We start from the raw sequence: 23,393 nt of genomic DNA, 5'->3' as shown, positions 1-23,393 counted from the left end.
TGCAAGAACAACACTCGTTACCAGCACACGGTCATCAGGGAGTAACACGAACCTTCGAACGAATCACTCGACACTACTACTTCCCAGGTATGAGGAAGCAGGTAGAGACAGTGGTAAGAGAGTGCGACATTTGCAGCAAGTCAAAATCCAATAGGCATCTGCCATACGGACAACTCAAGTCGACACCAGTACCAAAAGGAGCGTGGAAATCAATAGCTTTGGACTTCATCGTCAAGCTTCCACCCTCCAAGGACCCGTTAACAGGAATAGAATACGACTCTATCCTCGTCATCACGGAAAGACTCACGAAATATGGGAAGTTTATACCATATCTAGAAGCTAGCGACGCCGAGGCGCTCGCATATACCTTCATTCGAGTCATATTAGCCGATCATGGGATGCCAGAAGAAATCATCTCAGATAGAGACAAGCTCTTTACTTCGAAATTCTGGAAATCATTGATGGCGCTACTGGGAACAAATCATAAGCTATCAACAGCTTTTCATCCCCAGACAGACGGCCAAACAGAAAGATTAAATCAGACCCTTGAACAGTACCTGCGAAGCTATGTCAATCATCAACAGGATAACTGGGTTCAGATCTTACCCATCGCACAGTTTGCATATAACAGCGCGATGACAGAAGCAACGAAAGTCTCACCGTTCTTTGCCAATTATGGCTACCAGCCAGAAGCATATAGGCAACCAAGACCGGATGAATCACGAGCTGAACAAGCCCTGATCGTGGTGGAACAACTGAAATCGTTCCACGAACAACTTGCGACGGACATCCAATTCTTAAATGAACGATCCGCCGCATACGCAAACAAGAAGCGCAGTATGGAACCTGCCTTCAAGGAGGGGGATAAAGTATACCTACTCCGGAAACATATCAAAACGAAACGACCAAGCACAAAGTTGGACTTCAAGAAATTGGGACCATTCAAAATATTGAACAAAGTCAGCTCAGTTAATTACAGACTGCAGCTACCCAGGAAGTCTAGACTACACCCGGTATTTCATGTCTCACTACTGGAACCAGCAAGAGGAAATACCCCAATTGCGACCGACACCGAACTCCAACCCGAGAATGAGATAATCGAATATGAGGTCGAAGCAATCCTAGACAGAAGGTTAGTAGGACGTCGAGAAGAGTTTTTGATAAAATGGGAAAATTACGAACCTACGGATAATTCGTGGGAACCAACAAGGAACATCAGCAAAGAACTGCTGGAGGAATATCGACGCCGCCATCCGCCAGCCATTGATCCCAAGATGCAGGGGAGTAGGCCAGTGGATCGGAGGAAGCGGAGGTCCCGGTCACAGACGAGGAGGCAGCGCTAACTGCCTGTTCCTCGACCTCAACAGCGTCACGCTTCTCAGCAGCCACACGTTCGGCCTCCTCTGCCGCATCAAGCTCGTCGAGGGTTTTCAAACCTCGCCGGAGCATATCTTTACCACGGGTTCGGATGAGGCGTTTCTGCTTCCGCAGACGAAGTAACTTCGAAAGGGTTTCTTCCTCTTCGCGATCCAGGCGATCCTCCTCCCGTTCGAGCTTCACCCAGTCGGGATGCTCAGGACCCATACAATCACATTTTTCTTTCAAGTTGCGACGAACGCACTCGGCGCACCGCCGTGAATCATTTGGAGACGACACGCAAGTAACGTTTCGCCTCACGCAGTTCGAGCAAGAATCCATTTCGGGTAGTTCGTATCCGTGGTTCTTTATTCGACGGACAAGATCGTTGCGTTCCTGGAGTTTGCGGGCAGTGTCAGTAGGCATGTTGCATGTTGAAGGACTCGCTGAGGAGCAGCAGAGTCCCGGGGACATGGACGTACTTATAGGATTCGAGACGAATGCCCAGGGGAAGGGAGCGAGTGTTACGACGGAACAAGAAGGCTGGCCAACTACAGGACAGGAAGGAGGGAGGTCGCATGAGACCAGCCCTGGTACCTGGAGGGGCAGCGGGGAATAGTAGTTCCGAAAGTATCACGTGACGGACTCGCAGGATGATGAGAAGAGTCCTAAGAGTCCAGGACTCCGAGGACTCGAGTGAGTTCCCAGGAGTCCACTAGGCACGTGATGGACTCGCAGGATGATGAGAAGAGTCCTAAGAGTCCAGGACTCCGAGGACTCAAGTGAGTTCCCAAGAGTCCACTAGGCACGACGCCACTATATAAGTAGATAGTATTTCCTTAGATAGGAGCTTCGTGCTCAACTCAATACAGTATTTGTTATATACTAGTAACGTGTTACTTGAAGCCTTTGTGTCTGATCCCCTGCCTCCTCTGATAAGTAAACCTTTACGCAAGAGAACCTCTGTGTCTTCTATCGTTTAGAAGTCAGCGTTACACTAGGCCTCTAGTTGGTAGAGATATGTCATGTGGTAGTATGAGTGATGTCATGTAATGAATCATAGGGGGTTGTAGAGATATGCTATGTGGTAATATCGGCCCTGTAACTAAGGAGCTATGACGTGTAATGAATCATAGATGGTTGTAGCAATCGTTGAGTAGTTGCTCTTGTTGTTGGTGTGATAAGCCAAAATATGTATAGTGACTTGTAGGTTTGAGGAGGAGATTTCCAAGTTTGCTCTTGAGTTTGATAGCAAACTGAGTGCAACGAATGTCAGTATGACAGTATGAAGCAAACTGAGCCGCAAAAACGTTGTTGTAGATGTTGTGGACAAATTGGTCACAACGTACGAACTTGTCCAAATATTGTAGATATATCTGATGATTCAAATGCCGAAGAGTTAGAATAGTTTAATTAATTAATTGTTGAGATATTTTATGATTTCGTACGATGCCAAGGAATAATCGGCGGTGAGCTTGTGTAGGCGACTCACTTGTGAACTACGTTACTGTAACGCTGACTTCTAAATAATAGAAGACACAGAGGTTCTCTTGCGTAAAGGTTTACTTATCAGAGGAGGCAGAGGATCAGACACAAAGGCTTCAAGTAACACGTTACTAGTATATAACAAATACTGTATTGAGTTGAGCACGAAGCTCCTATCTAAGAACTAACTATCTACTTATATAGTGGCGTCGTGCCTAGTGGACTCCTGGGAACTCACTCGAGTCCTCGGAGTCCTGGACTCTTAGGATTCTTCTCATCATCCTGCGAGTCCGTCACGTGACTCGAGTCCTCGGAGTCCTGGACTCTTAGGATTCTTCTCATCATCCTGCGAGTCCGTCACGTGATACTTTCAGAACTACTATTCCCCGCTGCCCCTCCAGGTACCAGGGCCGGTCTCATGCGACCTCCCTCCTTCCTGTCCTGTAGTTGGCCAGCCTTCTTGTTCCGTCGTAACAGTTACATATTTTATCACTTTTACTGCCAACCCACGCTGGCCAGAGGTGCTTGCACAGCTTTTACCAGGTCAAACGCACCTTGACCGGCCAGATATTATAGGAGACATTTTTCAGATCAAGGTTACTTCCTTATTAAAGGACTTAGCGGATGGTGTTCTTGGGCCGTACGCAGGCCATTGCTATACTATTGAGTATCAAAAGCATGGACTGCCACATATGCACCTCTGCTTATTTCTACGACCTGATTATCAGCACGAGCTTATGAGCCCATCTGCTATTGATAACGTCATATGTGCTGAGCTACCTGACCCGTTATGGGATGTTGATGGGTCTTTGCGGTCGATTGTTGCTAAGCAGATGACACACGGCCCCTGTCATGGTAAAGCGTGCCGTCCGCTAGAGCTTCCAGCGGACCGTTTACGCTGCCAGAAGCAGTATCCTTGGCCGTTTCGGGAGGATACTATCTGCACAGATGATCATAAGGCAGAGTATCGTCGCCGACGTGGTGATACTTATACCGATGAGAATGGATTCATCTTGACAACCGTTGGGTGGTTCCTTATAACCCCTATCTATTACAATGGTATAAGGCACATATTAATGTAGAGCTTTGCTCAAGCGTTAAGGCTGTTAAATATATTCACAAGTATATTTATAAGGGAACGGACCGTGCTACTATGCAGGTTGACCAGTTCACAGGCGATGAGTTAAAGCAATATGTTCACGGCCGATACGTTACTCCTATTGAGGCCTATTGGCGGATCATGGAGTATTCTACACATGGTGAACATCCACCTGTTCAACGGCTACAGATGCATACAGAGGGTAATCACTCTGTTCAGTTTCGTCCAGACGATGACCCAGCTGAGGTTCTTGAACGGACTGCTAACGGTTCTATTTCCTCATTGGTAGCGTTCTTCCGCTATAACACGCTATATGCTGATGGTCGCCACCTGTTATATCATGAGTTTCCTCAGCACTACGTTTGGAATGATAAAGTGTGGCGGATCCGCAAGCGTGGTTTTGCAATTGACCGGATTTATCACTGTAGTCCAAGTGCTGGGGAGCGGTACTACTTACGACTCCTATTAACGGTTGTCCACGGTCCAAAGGGGTTTGAGGACTTATACTGGCACGCGGACGTCCGCTACGACACCTATCAAGCTGCGGCATTCCAGCGCAAGCGCCGCACAAGTGGCCATCCACTACGATGCAAGGTTGGCCCCCGAAAGGACCCAACCTCTTGACGCAGTGGCCGCAAGGAGAAGAAGCCTCTTTGCCCACATGCTTTGCGGCCCATGCCTCCGCGTTAGCGGGCCGCGAGAGTGAGAACGAGTCCGTGTTCTTGATGAACACGGAACGGACGGTAGAGAGGGCGGCGAGTGCGGTGAACGCCGCCGAGGTGCTACCTGGCGGGATGGTGCGGCTAGCAAATTCTGAAACTATCCACGTGTTAGTATCTCACTTCAATTAGGGGAAAGGGGGTGGGGGGTTACCTTGCCTAGAGGGTGCAGATTCTCCCAGCTCGGGAGAGTTGTGGCGGCCGCCGCGAGTGTCTTCTGGCTCCGGAGAGCCATCGTGGGAGGAGAGTGAGGGGTCGGGGTGCCGTGGATGGTAGTGGTGGTGGAGAGGGCACGCCGACCCGGAGTTGTAGCGAGGGTGGAGGGGAGAGAGGAGTGCGGGAGTGGCGGCAGAGAGTTTCTTCATCGTCAGAAGACGGCAGCGTGGGAAGGTCTTCCATAAGGGCGGCGATGGCCGCGTCGTATGTCAAGTCAGTCGGGAGGCCGGGAGGCGGAGACGTAGCGTGGAGAGTTAGGGCAGCGGAGGCCGGGAGGCGGAGACGGATCGCGGAGAGTTGGGGCGGAGAGTTAGGGCGTCGGTCGAGGTGGCCCGCCATGGTGCGGGGTGGTGAGGCGGTATTGATTGGTTTCCAGGCAAAGAGGGTCATTAATCTATGAGTACGTTAGTTTAAATATAATACAGTGGCCTTGATTGTGCCTCTAGGGGGGAGTAGGGGGGCGTATTACCCTTGACTTACCTCGGAAGTAGTGAGGGCGTTGGTGATGTTGAAGGAAAGAAGGGTTGGGGCTAGAAGCTTCAAAATATGCTGTGGTTTGTTTACGCGTCTACGGCTATATGTTACTATGAAATTGAGGATCCTATTCTACTACTGTATTTACTATTGTTTTGGGGTTCTACGATTTCTACATACATTGGCGCTTCGCTAGACGGCACCCTACTAAAATCCAGCACCTCAGCTAGAAAGCTCGCTTCGCTCGCTCGCTCTCCTCGTAAGACTATCTCACTTCTACTGTTGCAGTTTGCAAATTCAAATCAACTATACAAATCAGTTATGCAAATCAGCTATGCAAGAAGGTAAGTGCAGGCTGGCACACTACTATCTAGAGGAGCGGTTAATGGAAAAGGCATCCGGGCTCGTAGCTCTACCACGGAAAGTGCAGACGGGACACAAATCATACAAAGAAAAGTGCGGCCGAGCAAAGACTTACAACTATACACAGGTAAGTGCGGGGACCGGATGCAAGGGGCCGCCAGCAGCCGCCACCACGTACGTAGGGTTACATACCTCGTGGTTTCATGGTGTTGGGAGATCTGATATGCAGTAAGGGACGACGGATGAGAACGGATGAGAACGGCCAACGGGCATCAGTGTCTCTGTCTAAGTCCGCTAGGAAAAAAGAGTAGAAAACGAATGCCTTTGAGACATTCTCTGTGAACATGTGTGGGATGTTTCAAGCATGAGTCTCACAAAGATTGAGACGCGCTGATACGTGCTACTTCTTTGAATATAACGATTCACTTTGATCCATTCATATCGACGCACTAAGGGTTATTCACCTGTCCCGCATTCCCGGAACCTTTGAATCTCTCATTACCAACTGCTATAACAAGCACTCCACCTCCTTCTTTCCACACAAACTTTTTTGAGCCCTTGGTAATTAATACACTCATTAAACCCTTGTCCGTCCTCAACATGGACAACTTTCCTCCTCGTCAGTCACTACAGACTCAGCCAAGCGACAGTAAAGCCGCCATACCACTTCCACAGATCGATACAGGCTCCTCGCAGCTACAACAGAAAGCCATGCCGGGCCTTCCACCCAAGATCAGTGCTACCCAGCACCACAACTTTGCCATTCCGGGCCAAGGTGACGAGGAATTCAATGTCGGCAGAGTAGCGACACTTCATATGGCTGACTCAGCCGCTGGTGGTGCTTCCGTCGTCGAGTCGTCTCAAGCCTGGACTGCTGTTTCTACCCCAGTGCCCAAATCTCTTCATCCGCTGCCAGAAAAGCGCCAGCATCCCATTGTTCGCAACCTCAGACACACATATATGGCAGTCTACCAACGCCTCTTCTCTGTTGTAGCCATTCTGAATGCCATTGCGTTCGTGTACATCGTCACCACGGTGGATTTGAGCAAGCCTCAGCTGTTGTCCTCCCTCGCTACGGCAGCAGCGAGTAATATCCTGGTCGCCATCCTGATGCGCCAGGAGTATGTCATCAACTTCATATTCAAGACATGTTGGATGATTCCTCATCGTGCTCCGCTCCGCATCAGAAGGATGCTGGCCAAGGTGTATGAATTTGGCGGAATGCACAGCGGAGCCGCGTTCTGTTCTACTGTTTGGTTCATCGCCTATAGCGCCGTCTTGACCAAAGACATGGTCGACGGCGCCATGCGTTTTCCAGCGATGTTGGCAGTGGCGTGGATTCTTGTATTCCTGCTCGTATTGATCATCGTGAGTGCTATGCCGATGTTCCGCATGGCCTACCACAATACCTTCGAGGTCATCCACCGTCTTGTTGGCTGGACAGCTCTAGCTCTCTTCTGGGCCGAGCTCTTTCTCTATGCAGTCGCCGTCCAGCGGATCTACACCTCCGATGCCCCAGCCTATGGCCTGATCCTGATCCGCGAGCCCGCCTTTTGGCTTCTCGCTGTGACCACCGCCTTCATCATATGGCCCTGGGTGTTCCTTCGCAAGCTGGCGATAAAGCCAGAGAAATTCTCAAACCGCGCCATTCGACTACACTTTACAGGATACAAGGTTCCCCCATTCTGCGGTATCCGCCTGTCCAAGTCTCCACTCCTTGAGTGGCATGCCTTCGCCTGTATTGCCAACGACATCGGCGGCTCGGTCCTGATCTCCAGCGGGGGAGACTGGACCCAAGACTGTATCGCCAACCCGAGACCATACTACTACGTCAAGGGCATTCCCGTAACCGGTGTTCTGAATATGGCGCAGGCTTTCCGGCTCGCTGTCATCGTAACTACTGGCTCCGGAATTGGGCCATGCCTGTCGTACCTCGCTGGGATTGGGAAGCAGGGAACCTGCCGCATGATCTGGTCGGCGCCAAGCCCATGGGCTAACTACGGAAAGGATATCTGCGACGCGGTTACCAAGGTCGACCCCAACGCTATGGTAATTGATACGGAGTCGTCCGGACGTCATGACCTAGCGGCATTGGCGTACCAGATGTATATTGATTCCGGCGCGGAGGCGGTGTTTGTTATTAGCAACCCTCGCGTGACGAAGCAGATTGTGTATGCCATGGAATCTCGTGGCGTCCCTGCATTTGGGCCAGTTTGGGATTCTTGAAAGCTGTCGTTTGTACCAGTCTGGGTTTATCGAAGGCTGCTGTACTTTTGGATTTGGAACCCCCACGTGGAATTCGATGTGTCGGTTTCCGATAACGCGTGGCAAAGGCCTACGGCTTTATTTACCTGCGCAGTCAGATTAAACACCGGAGGCCAACACCACCTATGTGGCCATCACTCACCTTTGCGCATACTTGGATAGTATTTGGATAGGGGAAGTTGAAGCCGTCATTTGTGTCGCCATCGCTCTTTTGACAAATCAGAGTATCTGGAATTCCAAATATGGGCAACGCATATATGAAACGAGGCGCGTGGTGGTATTTGGATATCGCATATTCTGGAAAGGGGCAGTATGAGAGGAGACGTTGGTCTCGCCTATGACTTGTGGCGTTGCTGGGGTAGCACTTGAGAAAGTTTGGGTTTATATCACGGGGGTGACTAACTCAAACAAGGCAGAGGGCTCAGTTAGATTGTCTTTAATAATATGCTGTGGCGAGGGGTTAGTAGTATAAATTTGGAAATCAAGATGCTTTTGATTATGAGACTATTTCTTTGTGATATTAGATCTTTCCTAGAATTAGCTTTTGAGACTCGTATCATATAAGAGATAAACACAAGTATTTCAGCCACATACACTCAGCCACGTACATTCTCTTGGTCCAAGTGTCGAGGCTGGGCATGGCAACAAGGTAACATTCGTTTAGCATCAGCTTTCATTCGCCTCGAGCTGTGCATAATGGCGTTTCAATCAAGGCCATCAGACAGGGAATACGATACTCGATTCACGTTACGTCGATACGTTTTGCTGGCCTCAACCCCCCTGTCCACTACCAAAATACGTTCGATATCTCCTGCAAAATATATCGAGATATCATAAATATCAGGTAAACGCGTATCGACTTAACGGATTATGACTGTAGCATGAGACCGACTCATGGAGCTATAATATCTGACTGACTCGTGGGAGCGTTAGGTAGGCATGCACTACACACAAAAGCGGTGAGACGTCGCAAGGTTCCCTGTTATCTTCTGGAAGGGGGGTCATGTCCGTCTCTAATGTCCGTCTTCATACTATCCTCCTAGCGGGTTGACTTCTCTGTGGCGTATGATGTGCTTCATATAAACGCCTGCATCCTAGGATCCGGATTAAGGGGTGTGGGATCTGAAGTTGCTTTCAGTCATACTCTTCTTAAATGCCTTATGCATAAGACCTTCAATTTGCGCACTATATGCCTTTTTTAGGGGCCTAAAACATGTGACAACTAATGGGTAGAGGATGTGTGAGGAGTGCAGAGGCATATAGAGGGTAAGGATACTGTTGTCCTTATAGTATTGCTCAAATAAATGGTGACTCTTATGGCCATCTAAAATTAAGAGCTGATAGACTCCATTTGTTAAGTGTTTAGTATGCTTATTGAAGTGCTTAACCTAATCGGCAGTAAGCTCATTCGTAGTCCTACTGCTTACAGCAATCTTCCAATCCTTTAGTAGCAGGCTGTTATCATTCTAAGAAGAGAGGTGGTATTTGACTTTAAAGATGATATATGGCGGTACTGTCCAACCCTGTGAATTTATGCCTTAAATTGTTATAGTGTTATGGCTATGGTAACGTGATGTCATGGTTACAGGGCTAGTGGGGCTAGGCTCTAGTAATGTGACCTGTGAGTCACAAGGCTAGCGCTTACAGCCACAACCCCACGTGATGGATAGCAGAGGATATCATGGATATTTGTTATCCAAAGTATCCTCAATATCCTACACCTATGAGTCACAAGGCTAGCGCTTACAGTCAAACCCCACGTGATGGATAGCAGAGGATAATCATGGATATTTGTTATCCAAAATATCCTTGATATCCCTTTGGCACGACGCCACTATATAAGTATATAGTATTCCCTTAGATAGGAGCTTTGTGCTCAACTCAATATAGTATTCTTTACAATACTGTAACGTGTTACTTGGAAAGCCTTTGTGTCTAACCCCCTGCCTCCTCTATCAAGTCAACCTTACACAAGAAACCTCTGTGTCTTCTATAGTTTAGAAGTCAGTGTTACATATAGCCCATTCTCAATTTCTTAAGGAGCTTCACATGAGCATAGGCACCTGGCCGCATACGGGATTCTCACCCTCTATGACGTCCTGTTCCAAGGAACTTAGGCCAGACCATGCTAGAAGCATCCTCTACAAATTACAAGGACCGTGAGGCCAGATTTCAAATTTGAGCTGTTACCGCTTCACTCGCCGTTACTGAGGTAATCCCTGTTGGTTTCTTTTCCTCCGCTTATTGATATGCTTAAGTTCAGCGGGTATCCCTACCTGATCCGAGGTCAACCTGAAAAAATTGGGGGTTGCTGGCAAGCACATGACCGGACCTCCAGAGGCAGAAGAATTACTACGCTCGGAGCCGGACGGCACCGCCACTGACTTTAGGGCCCGCCGGGTCGGCGGGGCCCAATACCAAGCTGAGCTTGAGGGTTGTAATGACGCTCGGACAGGCATGCCCCCCGGAATACCAGGGGGTGCAATGTGCGTTCAAAGATTCGATGATTCACTGAATTCTGCAATTCACATTACTTATCGCATTTCGCTGCATTCTTCATCAACCTCAACTTGAATAAATTCTCTATGACTTTCAGCGATGAATTAATAGCCGTGGTGGCTTACAGCTAGTGATATATGTCAAGAAAAGGTGAGGGAGAACTACTATCACTATCGCTACTGCCACTATTGCTACTACTATCACTCTGATCCTTACTATACCGTAAAATGATTACTTTTGATTTCAACCCTTCCTTCTTCCGCTCTGCTACCCGCTTCCTCTCAACCTTACGCTCTTCAATTTCGATTTTACGTGCTTGCACTTGTAGCTGCTTTACTACTTGGTCCGATTCCCTTGCTGCTCTTGCGTCTGCTTTTGCTTGCAGCTTTGCTTCCTTCTCTTCCCGCATTTTCCGTGCATCTGATGCATATAACTGCCCTCCTTTCTGTAGTGATTTCCGTGCCCTTGCCTTTGCTGCCTTCTGCTCTACTGCACGTAGAGTCATAATATCTAGCTCAGTCTTATAGAGCTCTGCCCGGTGTAGAACAACTGTAGTTCCACGTGCAAATGATTGAAACCCTTCTCTTGAAGGCGATGAGAAAGCTTCCTCTGCTCTCTTCTGCCAATGTTCAACCGCTTGCACACTTTGCATAGTTGTTTTCGGTGTTGAGATAATATTATATGAAGCAAATGGCTCATAATCAGGTGTTTGATTCCGAGTCTCTTGTATCTTGTCAATTACAAGTGTAGGATTATATGGATATAGTCCTGCATTTCTCCAACCAGATTGAATTGTACGGACAGTTAGGAACGTACGTAGCTTATACTCATAGTCATAGCTACGTACTGCTTGATCAAGTGCCTTTTGATGAAAGTGTTTGCACTGCTTAAAAACCGCTACATCAAGAGGTTGTAATAGATGTGTTGTATGAGCAGGAAGGCAGCAAATAACAATGTTATGCTCTTCTGCTAATGTAAGAAAGCGCTCTGTTTTATGAGAGTCATGGCCGTCAAGTAATAAGAGGCGAGTATCATCTGGTGCCATATGCTCTGCAGATAGTTGGATAAAATGCATAAGGTATTGGATTGCAATGTCGTCGTTTGAATACCCGCTCTCATTTACAATAATGAGAGCATTTGGCTCAAGGTCATCATTGTACCATGAATCCATATGAAGTTTGCCAGGGATAATGATAGCTTCTGCAAGTGCAGCACCACTTGCATTTACTGCCTCAATTACAGTAACAGAGAGCCGATTCTCAGGATTATCAACAGTCCACTGCTTTACACCGATTGGTACATTAACAGCCGTAGACTTATAACACCCAATCATATAGCCTGTCTCATCAACATTCCATAAATTATATGGCTTAATGTTATGTTTTGTAATAAGGGCGTTATATGTGAGAAAGAATTCCTCAAACACCTCTTTCTTTTGTGCTTGCTTCCGATGTGTATTTAACGTCTTCGTGTGAATTGTATGAAATTCGGGGTGTGCTTTTAGAAAGCGTTGTAGCCACCGTTGTGATGGTATCGTACGATTAGGTCGTAAGTCTGCAACTGCCCGTAGTATCATAGATCGGTTGGCAGGGACCCCGCGCTCAAGTTGGTCGTATATGAATTGACAGACCGCGGTCTCTTGCGATTGAGATAAGACTCGATTGCTACCTCCGTGGGGTAATTGAGGAGACGTAGTACTCGTAATACGACGTCGGAGTGTCTCACGGTTGACATTGAATTTATTTGCAACCCAAGCAATTGTATATGTACTTGGTTGTTTTAAGAAGAACTGTTGGGCCTCATTAAGGCGAGCAATCATAGTAGGATCGTTATTTTGAGGCATTGTAGATACTACGTTATGAAGAATACTATTATTTTTTCTATATATCAAAATAGCGGTGTACGCACATCTTGCTGTCGCACGCACAACTTGCTGTCGCCACCTACGAGCGAAGCGAGTGGGTGGAACACCGAGTAGTGCGACCACAATTTCCTTGGCGACGGCGACCCTACTGCGGCCATACCGTCGTCATAGTCACCGTCTCCATCATCATCACTGTCTTCCTCGCTGTGTTCCTCGCTGTTCTCCTCGGCTTTGGCATCTTCTACGTTCTGTTTTTGGCCTTCTTCCTCGCTGTCTTCGTCTTCGTATTCGTCTTCATCGTCTTCGCTGTCTTCCTCGCTGTCTTCCTCGGATTTGGTTTTTTTCACGACGTTTTCGGTTCCTCTTCTTCGCTCTCATCATCATCATCATCATCCTCGTCGTCGTCATCACTCTCCTCCTCCTCTTGTCTCAGCCTCTTGGCAGCAACAGCTTCTTCTTCTTGAGCCTTCTGCTCTTCAGCGAGTTGGCGATCGCATTCCTCTCTGGCTTCTTTACGCTCCTTCTCCTGGCGCTCTTGGTCCATTTGCTGCTTCACTCTATGCATCATAGCAATGCTTTCCTGCTCCGGAACAACGCTTTCTTGCGCTTCTGCTCCTGGCGCTCTTGCTTCTGACGCTCCTTCTCCGGATGAGCCTGTTTCTGACGCTCCTGCTCTTGACGGGCCTGCTCCTGGTGCTCTTGCTTCTGACGCTCTTGCTCCTGACGCTCTTGCTCCTAACGCTCTTGCTCCTGACGCTCTTGCTCCTGACGCTGCTGCTCCTGACAGCGCACTCCTTCGCGGTGCTCCTTCATGCGCACTTGACGTTCTCGCTCCCGTCGGCGGTTGTCCTCTTGCTTCTTCGTGAGCTGCTCATTTTTGAGCATGTCAGCCTTGTGTTGCTGTTCTTTATGAACGAACACCAGTTGCTTTTCAACCAGTGTTTCATCATCAATCTTCTGCCCCTTCGGTGTGCTCTCCAGCCGTGTCTCCGTGATCATCTGACTCGTCTTCCTCATCCTGGACAGGGGCTGGCTTCACTGCCTTTTTGTGCTTTTTGTATGAACCGGGGACCTCTCTGACAGTTTCGCTACCTCCGAAGGGCGCTTGGAAGAGCTACGTGTCGTTCTTTTGGGTGTCGTTGGTGAAGATGCTCTGCTTCTATACGAACCATCCCATTCATCGAGGTTCTCGGACTTGATCTTGCGAGCCATGATTTCGATCTATAAATACCCAAGGAGTTAGTTCAAGCCAAGGGATAACGCGTAATCAGTGAGGGAACGGAGGGAAGCTGACTTGGTACAATCAATTTGTGATTACTGAACAGTACATAAGCTCCGTTTGCTGGAGTTGACTGACTGAGTGCAGTGCAGGTGAGATTATATAACACTGGAAGGGAGTCAAGCTGTGTTGATTGTTCGTATAATCCAAGTGAGATTGTAGCATTGGAGGGAGGGCCCACCAGAAGTTGATTTGGTATGAACAAGGTGAGGTTATTCAACCAGGAGGTAAGTAAACAAAGTCGCGCCTACGTGTGGGCAAAACCCTGCCTGTTCCAATTTGGACAAAACGCAGCTGTACAGTTCCTGTTTCTCTAATAGAAGGCCAAACAGCGCAAACAATCCAAATGTAGAATCATTGAAGTGTCCCCAACAGCGACGGCGAGCTGTATTCCCAGATATGGTTATTATGTCGCCCACATTCACTTTACACTCACTCCGTATACTCAATACACGGGGCTGATTTTATAAAATTGACATTACTGGCTATGCAATATCTCTGCCATGAATAATCACACTTCATTTATGTGAGTTAGGCTTTGGCTCTACCACGTGCGACAACTCAACAGTAGTGACTTTGGCAAGGCTCATGCCAATAGAAGCACTGGGAGGGTAAAATCGCACCCTTCTCATGAGTCCATTTCAATACAGGTTCTTTATACATTGACACTGTGATATTTTAGCTCTATCTGCAATGCATTGGCTGATAGTAGACTCAAGGTAAGCTCGCGGGTGTGTATGTGCTGCGTGTCTGATAAGACAGCAATTCCCCCTATCCAAGTTTCTTTTCCATATTGCTTATCCTGCCTGGTCTCCGTTAATGTGAACTTCACGTCTGAAACGCGCTAATTTGCTCTCGCGCGTTTTCTCCCCCTCCCTCTTCCCCTCCCCCTTCCCCCCCCCCTCGTGGATACCTGTGAGGCATCCGACCGGAAATCTGTGCCAAATGATGATTGTAGAGGGGTTTCGGCGTCCTTTGAACCCTCGGCAGCACCCTCAGTGGCACCCTCAATTGTTTGGAGGTGAGTCCCGATAGTCTCAGAGGCATCTTCCCTGTTCCTCTTGCCTAGTTGGGGGGCAGCATCTGACATCAGAGGTTTATCAAGTGTCGGTGGTAGTATACGAGGCTCGGCAGGACCCTCAGCGGCACCCTCAGTTTTTCGCAAATTACCCCCGACAGTCTTAGAGTCACTTTCCCTTTTCCTCTTGCCTAGTTGGGAGGCATCTGGTATGCCAGATTTGTCAACTGTCTCTGGTAGTGTACGAGTCTCGGCGGAACCCCCAACGACACCCTCAGTGGCACTTTGCCTGTTTTTTATACCGAGTTGGGAGCCATCGTACATGCGAGATTTATCAAGTGTTGGTGGTAGGATAAGAGTTTCGGGGAACCCCATAGCTACACCCTCAGTTGTTTGCAAGTGACTCCCCATAGCCCCAGGGGCACTTTGCCTGTTTTTTATACCGAGTTGGGAGCCATCGTACACTTGAGATTTATCAAGTACTGGTGGTAATATAGGGGCTTCAGCAACCCCCCCAACGGCACCTGTTGAACTCCCCATAGCCTTAGGGGTGATTAGCCTGTTCCCCTTGCCAAGTTCGGAGCCATCAGACATGAGAGATTTATCGATTATTGGTGGTAATATAGGAGCCCCAGCAACCCCCCCAGCGGCACCCTCAGTTGTTTGCAAATAACCCACCATAGTCTTAGGGGTAATTGACCTATTTCTCTTGCCTAGTTGGGGGCCATAGTGCATGAGAGATTGATCGACTGGTCGTGGTAGTGTCGAAGTCTCGGCAGTCCCACCACCTCTCCCCCTACCTCTACCCCTCCCCCTACTCCCTCTCGGCCTCCCTCTCCTCCTCGTACTCCGTACGTTGCCTGATGCTTCCGGCCCAAGAAGTTTACTGACTGTTGGCAGTATAGGAGCAGTAGCAACTCCAGCAGCACTATCAGTTATTGGCGGACGACTTCCAGTGTTTCCTCCCGCCCTTCCGCTCCCCCTTGCTCTCCCACCCCACCTGGCTCTCCCGCCACCCCTTGCTCTCGCGCTTCCCTTTGCTCGCCCGGCCCCTCTCCCTCTGCCGGATGTCGGTGAGGCATTGATGCCAAGTGTTGACGGTAGTGGAGTCTGGGCATCATTTAACCCCCCAAAATCATCAACCTGTAAACCACCACCAGTTAGTGCCCAAGCCTCTTCTAGCCACACAGTTGGTCCCAAAACATCCCCTGGCCACACAGTTGCCAAAGCGGCCCCAGATTCGTTTATCCAAGCTTGTGCACGTGCAAGCTTCTTTTCCTCCTTGATTTTCTTTTGCTCCTTTTGAAGTGGACGCAACGCCGCCGCAATAACGCATATGATAAAATTCGTAATGATAATTCCCACCTGGCCAGCAACAAACTGGTAAGTTCCTACACACTCATCTCCCATAGCAGCCTTCACGGCTAGATAAATCTTGCCGCCTTCCGTCCATTGCTCAACCTCTTCCGTACAAGCGTCCGCCACCTCTTCGATGAAAGCAACATCCTCCATTCCTGATAGAACCTTATAATAATCAGTTCGCGGAACAAGTTTCGTGGGAATGGTAACAGTTCCTGTATCCATTGCTCCCCGCCTGTCAGCTTCCAGAACTCCGGCCATCGGTAAAGGTTTATCATTTCCACTTGGAGCAGCGACAGGTACCCCCGCAGCACCGCCATCAGCCGGAGCCTCTACGGCTTTCTTGTCTCCTGCGTCTGTGTTACCTATATCAGCCACCATAGCGTTCTCTTTACATACGGGGGCCGAGGTTGAGCCATAAGGGGAACCTTGCGTCCATTGCTGTTCCCTCCAAACCGTAGCATGTAGCAAGTCATTACAATAACATTGCAGTATCCGATCGTAAGTTCGTACCGTGATATTGTAGCGATCATCTGCCATCGCCAATATCATCCTCTCTTCCCCGGCGATCTCCCTATCCTCCTCTGCCATCCTTTCTTCTTCCTCCTTTTTTGCCTCCGCTAGCTCAGTCGAACTCACCGACCAGTCTATAGACCAACTTCTCTCCGTATTCGCTAGCTCCTCTTCTGCCTCCACCATCCCGTCCGGAGTCAATGACCAGTCCTCAGAAAACTTTCTCTCCTCCTCCGCCAGCTCCTCTTCTGCCTCGACCATCCCATCCGGAGTCAATGACCAGTCCTCAGAAAACCTTCTCTCCTCCTCCGCCAGCTCCCCTTTTGCCTCCGCTAACCCATCTGAAGTCATCGACCAGTCCTCAGACAAAATTCTCTCCTCGGTCGTTCTTGGCAAATTTGTAGCTTCCAAGTCACTCAAAGAAATTGACCACTCATCATCGTCTGTCGGACTCCTCCCACCTGAACCCTCGGCCCCCCTCCCATCCCCACTCGCCTCCTGGGCCAACCTCACCTCCTGGGCCCTCATCGGCTCCTCGCTCACCTGCTGCCCCTCAACCATGCTCTCTTCCTCTATCAACCTTGTCTCCTCCCCCAACTTCCCCAGGTCACTCGGCCCCTTTTCCTCGCTCGCCTTCTCTCCCGCCCCATTTTTCGGCCAAAGTATCAGATCACCCGGGTCCACTCCCTGACTACAGACCTTGCACACTCTGTCGAGTCGCTGCGTTATGATGCCCTTATTCATATCAAGCATGCATATCCTGGCCAGCCTGAAGCGCAGTTCAGGCTGTGATTTGAGGTAAGTTTTCATGGCCTGGGCGCTTGTACAGTCGCGGGCTTGCGACTGTTTTGGCCCTGGGCAGCCGCAGGCGTGGATTGTAACTACAAGGCGACACATGGCGAGGGTATGTGTTGGCTTGGCTCGTTGTTTGGTCTTTGCGGGATAGAGACTGTGTGATGATTGAGAGATGATTGAATGGTAATTGAGTTATTATCGAGTGGTACTGAGAGATGCTTGACTGATTCTTGACTGACGATGGAGAGGTATTGTATTGTAGAGAGGATATCTGGGGAGGACGTTTGGGGAGGACGTTTGGGGAGGACGTTTGGGAAGAGCGGGGGGGGTAAAGGCATGATGGCGTGGTTGTAAAGTTGAGAATGGAAGGGAAGGTGCGAGCGAGGGCCGTTAAAATCGAGAGATAGAAAGAGCGAGAGCTGTTGATGGGCCAAAGGGCACGAGAGGGTGGTTCAGAGAAGGAAGGAAGGAGCGAGGGAGAGATGGTAGTTGCAACATCGTAAACAATGTGCGAGGCTATATGAAAACAAAATGGAAGGAGCGATAGCGTAACCGCAACAGAAAGAGAAATTGCGAGCCCGGCATCACGTCGTCTCGCGAGGAAGTCACAACCTCCATAATGTGAAAGAAGGGGCGATAGACACAAGGCGATTAAAACTAGGAGAGACGGAGCGATACCAGTTGAACGCAGAAAGGAAGGACGGACACACCACATCTGAGACAGGAACAGAAGGAGCCAAGGGCGTCCCTGCCATGCCAAAGAGGTCGCCAGGTGAGAAGGACAGGGAAGGACCGGCACGCCATAGCCAAGAACTGACTAGGCGGGTGTTGGCATCACCATCGTCCGAACAGCCCCAATGTGCATGCCATCGTTCTGTCGTTGCTTGCTGGCTGCGTGGGAAAAGGATAGACTTATCTGCTCAATTAATGCGTCTTGAGGAATGCAGTAGGAGATGTATGCGCAGCTCTGCCAATGGGGAGAAGGCACCCTTTGTGAACTGATTAACAGCTGTATAGATTGAAGTTGTAGAGCTATTTTGTTGGAACTGCGTTCCTAGTAGTACGCTGCACATGCGTAGCCGATATACCAACTGTGTATATATAGGGGCTTCGCCCCCCGTAGTTTCTCAATCAAGTCGTCAAACTCCAATTATGTGTTCAACAGGTTATGAGCCCGAAATGCAGAGCGTCCTTATATAGGATATCAAACATCGAGTGTCTAGCAGTGTTCGGCGGATCGTATCCGGATCTGATCCTGAGCCCTCACAGGTAAGATCATGATCCGTCTGAGGTCTGACGGATAGATACGGGTTATATCCGCTTCAGGATAATGAGGCTTAAAATATAAAACTAGAATAACGTACATGTATAGCGAAAGCGCCAAACAAGCGAAAGCGCCAAAATTATCTACCCTCACGACAAACATTGCGATAAATCTACCACAACATTAGAAATCAATTGAAACTACTCGGAGTCCTCTTCCTCAGAGGTGTCTATTACAATCTGACACGTGCGCGAATTGTGCCCAGTCTCACCACACTTGCCACAGCGACGGGCACGGGTTTCTTCCCTTGGCTTCCGACCACGGCTTGCCCTTATTTCCTGCTCTACCTGCTGCACAACATCCCTCTCATCCTGTAGCTCTTGCGCCCCTTGTTGACTAAGTGATCCTCCTTGCTGTAGTCGTGTTTTCCTAGCTCTCCGGCGCTTGCTTAGTACTTCATTTGCCTGTCGTAGGTTTTGGTTCTCTGCCTTTAGCAGTGCTAATTGATGCATTATTTGCGATGCACCCTTTGTAAACTGGTCAACAGCTGCATAGATTGAGGTTGGAGAGCTATTTTGATGGCGTGAAATCCGAGTTTTAATAAATGTAGACTGTGACATAGCTTCAATTGGGTTGTTTGGTGTCTGAGAAACCCAAGGTTGAGCAGTACCTGGGCGGGAGCTTGGAGGCGTTGGTGTCCTTAACTTAAGATCAAGTGTAGATATCACTCTCTCAGGGTCAAATGGAAGAAGCCCTGCCCCTCGGAACCCGCCTCGAATGTTACTTTCCGTCATTGTAGTGTTAAATGCAGCGTGGAAGGCAGGAAAGAAGTCATCCTTTGTAATATGAGAAATATGAGCCTGCATCATATCTTCAATTTGCCGACCATAGGCCTGCTTTAACGGGCCGAAACAGCCAACATCAAGTGGCTGGAGTAGATGAGAAGAGTGAGCAGGACCATCAAGGACTAACAAGCGATAACCACCAACACTCCGGGCCTTTGTATGCTTCTCAAAGTGCTGAATCCAATCCATGCCTCTCTCGTTTGTAGTCCAGCCATTTTCAGTAACAGAAATCACCCAATCGCTTGAAAATCCACTATTCTCATACCAAGATGTAAGGTGGTTTTTGCCTGCAACAATGATAAATGGTGGTACTGCCCAACCTTGAGAACTAACGCCTTGGATTACTGTAACCCATTCCCGATTACCAGGCTGTACCTTCTTTGCTTTTGCCCGCCCGTCTGAGCTTGTTACAACCATAGCAGTTGAGATAACGCCCATCATAAACCCAGTCTCATCAAAGTTGTAGATATCTGCTTCATCGATACCATATTTCGCAATTGTGTTACGCACAAGCTCAAACCAGCCATTAATAACTTCTGGATCTTCGCACTTAGCCCTCTGGTAGTCGTATTTGCGCTGAAAGCGTGTCTGGAGCTCTACACGCCGCTTAACAAAGTTTGAAGCCCAACGCGACCCAACGCGTGACGCGTCGCGTGTTGCAAGTAGTCGACTTGCCATATCTTCAACAACAGACAGCCGAGGAGGAAACCCTTTGGCAGCTAGGTCGAGTATATACTGAACAAGGACGGACTCCTCTAGGTTAGTTAATTTCCGTGAGTTGGCTTGGATATCGCGTCGTGAAGGTACACCTTCTAGACGACGACCTAGCTTGCGGTGGTCCACAGAATAGATCCTAGCAGCAACTCGAAGGCGTAACTTTGGGTCGCTTTGCATAGCCTGGATAGCTAGCACTAATTGGCTTTCATCGTTTTTATGGGGCATGTTTTGTTGTTGAGGAATTTAACATTTAGTTGGGGGGTTTGGTCACCGCATCATTTTGGCGCTTTCGCTTGTTTGGCGCTTTCGCTATACATGTACGTTAGATAAAATAACTTATATAACTACTCTTCCCCCTCGTCATCAGCGTCTTCGGCTTCACTTTCTTCAAGAGCAATTGCAGCTATAATTGGATATTCATATTGCTTTGCCGCCCAATATTTGAGGATATTTGTTGCTGGACCTGGCCAGGGCTCAACAAGCCAGCGCTTCCATTCTGGTTCTTGGTGAATACTATGAGAGATATATAAATCGTCGTCGGAGTCAGGTTCTGTAGGTAATTGTGGTAAATCAGCCTCAGCTTCCCTTTTCTCTTCTTCAAGATAGTATTAGCAGTCTCTATATTGAATAAAGACGTCGTGGAACTGCTCATATTCTGTTTGACTTCTTCAGTACTGCTTGGCCAAAGACTGTTAAATACGTTAAGATTCATACGTGGATCGCAAATTGTAGCTACCCCTGAATGACTCCATCGTTGATTCGTAGCAAGCGTATAGTACTCATTAAGCTTCTTATGAGCAGCGATACAAGCTAGGCTGATCGTTGATGATATACCAACTTTCTTCTGTAAAGCCTCAAGCTTTTTTATCATCTTTCTCGATAAATGCGGACTCCAAGGAAGTATTGTGCAGGACCAAGCTCTTCAATTGTGAACTTTGTCTGCAACTCATATTTCAACTTACTTAAGTCCTCGTTATCTTTGCCAATAATGAGGCAGTCATCAACATAAGTGACAATGATGATCTTTGTGTCCTTCTTGATGAAGATGCATTGGTCTGTTTCAAGTGGTTCAAATACAAGAGATTGGAGTGCTTTGCGAAGTTTTTTTGCCAAAGACGTGGTGACTGCTTGAGACTGTAAAGCGCGCATGACAGCTTGCACACATCCTCCTTTGAAAGCTTGACACCATTCTCACACCATCCAGGAGCAATTCGACATATACTTCTGCATCAATATCATTTTCAAGGAATGCAGTGTCAACATCCATCTGTTCAATCTCAAGATCGAAATGTGCAGCGAGGGCAACGGCGATTTTCCATGTGGCCGATTTGCAAACTCCTGCAAAGGTCTGCTCATAATCCTTTCCATATCTCTGCTCATAGCCCTTTACAACCCATCGAGCCTTGCGGCGAAGGATTTTGCCATCTCGATCTTTTTTAGTGCGCAAAACAAGGCGTCCACCAAGGACCTTTTTCCCTTTTGGAACTTTGCTTTTATGCATGACTTCCCACACTTTTTTGCAAGTAATAGATCAATATTCAGAGACAATGGCCTCATGCCAGAGATCTCCATCAGATCGAGCAAGAGCTTCTTCTGCATTTTGTGTGTTATGTTCTGTTCCTGTGAAAAATGCGTTTTGGAATTCTTTGTCTTGAGATTCCTGTTCTTTTTTTGTGTACATGGCATTTTGAGGTATAGCATCAGCCTTTGCTTGGTTTCTTGTGATTCGATTGTGTTCAGCAATAGGAACCCAGACTGCGCGAGTTTGGGTCTTCTTTGGAGGTTCGTGCTCCTCATGCTCGATTTCTGCATCTGGCTGATCTTGAGGAGTTTCTTCCGCATCCTCCTGATTGTGAATCGGGTCTAGAGTCTGTCCTTCATAGTCTTTATTCATTGAGACGGAAGGTGGAGGGTATCGCAGTTCATCCATTTCTTCAACTGCGTTGTTGTGGGCTGCTTGGACATTTTCGTCATTGATTTGGTCAAATGTTGGCTCTGTAATGAAACCACTGCCTTCATCAAATCGAGCATGCGAAGTTCTTATAATCTTCTGTCCAGCTCGAGAAGGATCAGCCAGATGCAGAAATTGAACATGAGGAGCACGAACCTCCAAAGAAGACCCAAACCCGCAAAGTCTGGGTTCCTATTGCTGAAACTCGAAAAATGTTATGACCCTCATATCCGACAAGAATGCCAACTTCTGCCCTTAAGGCAAGCTTCTGGCTTTGCACTCTGCGTTCCTTTTGGATAAGAACATATGTCTTGCATCCCAGAACTCGCAAATGGGAAATATTAGGCGTATGATTCACCCCTGGTTCAATTTCGTCCCAAAAGGCTTCAAATGGTGTCTTCCCTTTAATAGTTGAAGTGGCCACTCTGCTTGAAATGTAAATGGCAGCTTGAAACAGCTCTGGCCATAGGAATTCAGGGATTTGCTGATCGATTGCAGCAGATCGAACACGTTTAAAAATGGTGGAAAGCTTCGTTCGGCTGTGCCGTCTTGATATGCGCAAAATGGAGTAGACAGCTCAAGGATGGTTCTGAGATCTGCTGTAAGCTCATCAATCCGGGTAGGAGCATATTCCTTTCCTCCATCCATTCTAAATCTCTTAATTGTGATGTTATATTGCGTCTTTGCAAGTCGAATCATCCGGACAATGCATCTGTACGCATCACACTTATTTTTGAAAGTCCATCCATAGCGGACACTGTACTTTCTGCAAGTAAACAGTATGCCATACTTCTCTCCGTGGAGTCCATGAGGCGTGACAGTAACAACATCACAATGTACTTCTTCAAGGGCTGTTTTCGGTCTTAGTTGAGCTAAAATTTTATTCACTTGACGGATTGGCTTTGCCTCTTCGCATGGCTGGCACAATATCGTCGCAATGGCAGTGCCTACTTTGCTATATGAGATCCCATTTACCATGTCTTTGGTCTTGCGGACGTTATCAAGTCCAAGATGACAGAGGCGTCGATGCCAAAGTTCAATGTCTGTGTTCTTCTGCTCAATCGCAGCAGGTAAAATCGAGGGCAGGATAAGTGATCCTTTGCTTCCATTTTGAATTCATAAAGGAACAGATCTGAGTCAACTCTGCCCATCTCATTGCCATGCTTATCGAGAAGCTGGCCATTCTGTAGATGTCCTCCACTGTTATAAAGCTTCTTTCCGCTAAACAGGCAAACTGGCGAGGAAGGCATATAGATGACATGATGGAGGGTAATTTTGGTCTTCTCTGTGTTTTCCTTTACTCCAAAAAGTC

The 23,393-nt window shown here is 48.2% G+C and overlaps 5 protein-coding genes across 5 annotated transcripts; 1 reads left to right on the top strand and 4 right to left on the bottom strand.

Annotated features, from left to right (window-relative positions):
* Positions 1-4,818: 4,818 nt before the first annotated feature.
* On the bottom strand, positions 4,819-5,265 carry VC83_03260 (uncharacterized protein; the record flags this gene model as incomplete). The annotated part of the gene is made up of 1 exon (XM_024466908.1): positions 4,819-5,265. The coding sequence occupies one exon, from the start codon at positions 5,263-5,265 to the stop codon at positions 4,819-4,821; it is 447 nt and encodes a 148-aa protein (XP_024325666.1).
* A 1,047-nt stretch (positions 5,266-6,312) lies between these two features.
* Positions 6,313-7,938, top strand: VC83_03259 (uncharacterized protein; the record flags this gene model as incomplete). The annotated part of the gene is made up of 1 exon (XM_024466907.1): positions 6,313-7,938. One exon carries the CDS (start codon positions 6,313-6,315, stop codon positions 7,936-7,938), a length of 1,626 nt encoding a protein of 541 aa, XP_024325877.1.
* Positions 7,939-12,363: 4,425 nt separating this feature from the next.
* On the bottom strand, positions 12,364-13,577 carry VC83_03258 (uncharacterized protein; the record flags this gene model as incomplete). Its single annotated transcript, XM_024466906.1, has 3 exons — positions 13,081-13,577; positions 12,688-13,024; positions 12,364-12,658 (listed from the first exon to the last, which is right to left on the bottom strand). The coding sequence occupies exons 1-3, from the start codon at positions 13,355-13,357 to the stop codon at positions 12,364-12,366; spliced, it is 909 nt and encodes a 302-aa protein (XP_024325878.1). The 5' UTR covers positions 13,358-13,577.
* Positions 13,578-14,463: 886 nt separating this feature from the next.
* Positions 14,464-18,316, bottom strand: VC83_03257 (uncharacterized protein; the record flags this gene model as incomplete). The annotated part of the gene is made up of 3 exons (XM_024466905.1): positions 16,510-18,316; positions 16,396-16,444; positions 14,464-16,346 (listed from the first exon to the last, which is right to left on the bottom strand). The coding sequence occupies exons 1-3, from the start codon at positions 17,404-17,406 to the stop codon at positions 14,464-14,466; spliced, it is 2,829 nt and encodes a 942-aa protein (XP_024325875.1). The 5' UTR covers positions 17,407-18,316.
* A 3,345-nt stretch (positions 18,317-21,661) lies between these two features.
* VC83_03256 (uncharacterized protein) lies at positions 21,662-22,060 on the bottom strand (the record flags this gene model as incomplete). The annotated part of the gene is made up of 1 exon (XM_024466904.1): positions 21,662-22,060. The coding sequence occupies one exon, from the start codon at positions 22,058-22,060 to the stop codon at positions 21,662-21,664; it is 399 nt and encodes a 132-aa protein (XP_024325876.1).
* Positions 22,061-23,393: the final 1,333 nt, after the last annotated feature.

This window comes from Pseudogymnoascus destructans (genome assembly GCF_001641265.1).
Source record: "Pseudogymnoascus destructans isolate 20631-21 unplaced genomic scaffold scaffold_6, whole genome shotgun sequence".
NCBI classification, from domain to species: Eukaryota; Fungi; Ascomycota; class Leotiomycetes; order Thelebolales; family Thelebolaceae; genus Pseudogymnoascus; species Pseudogymnoascus destructans.
The sequence above is the reverse complement of the archived record's forward strand: the minus strand, read 5'-3'. Positions and strand labels throughout refer to the sequence as shown.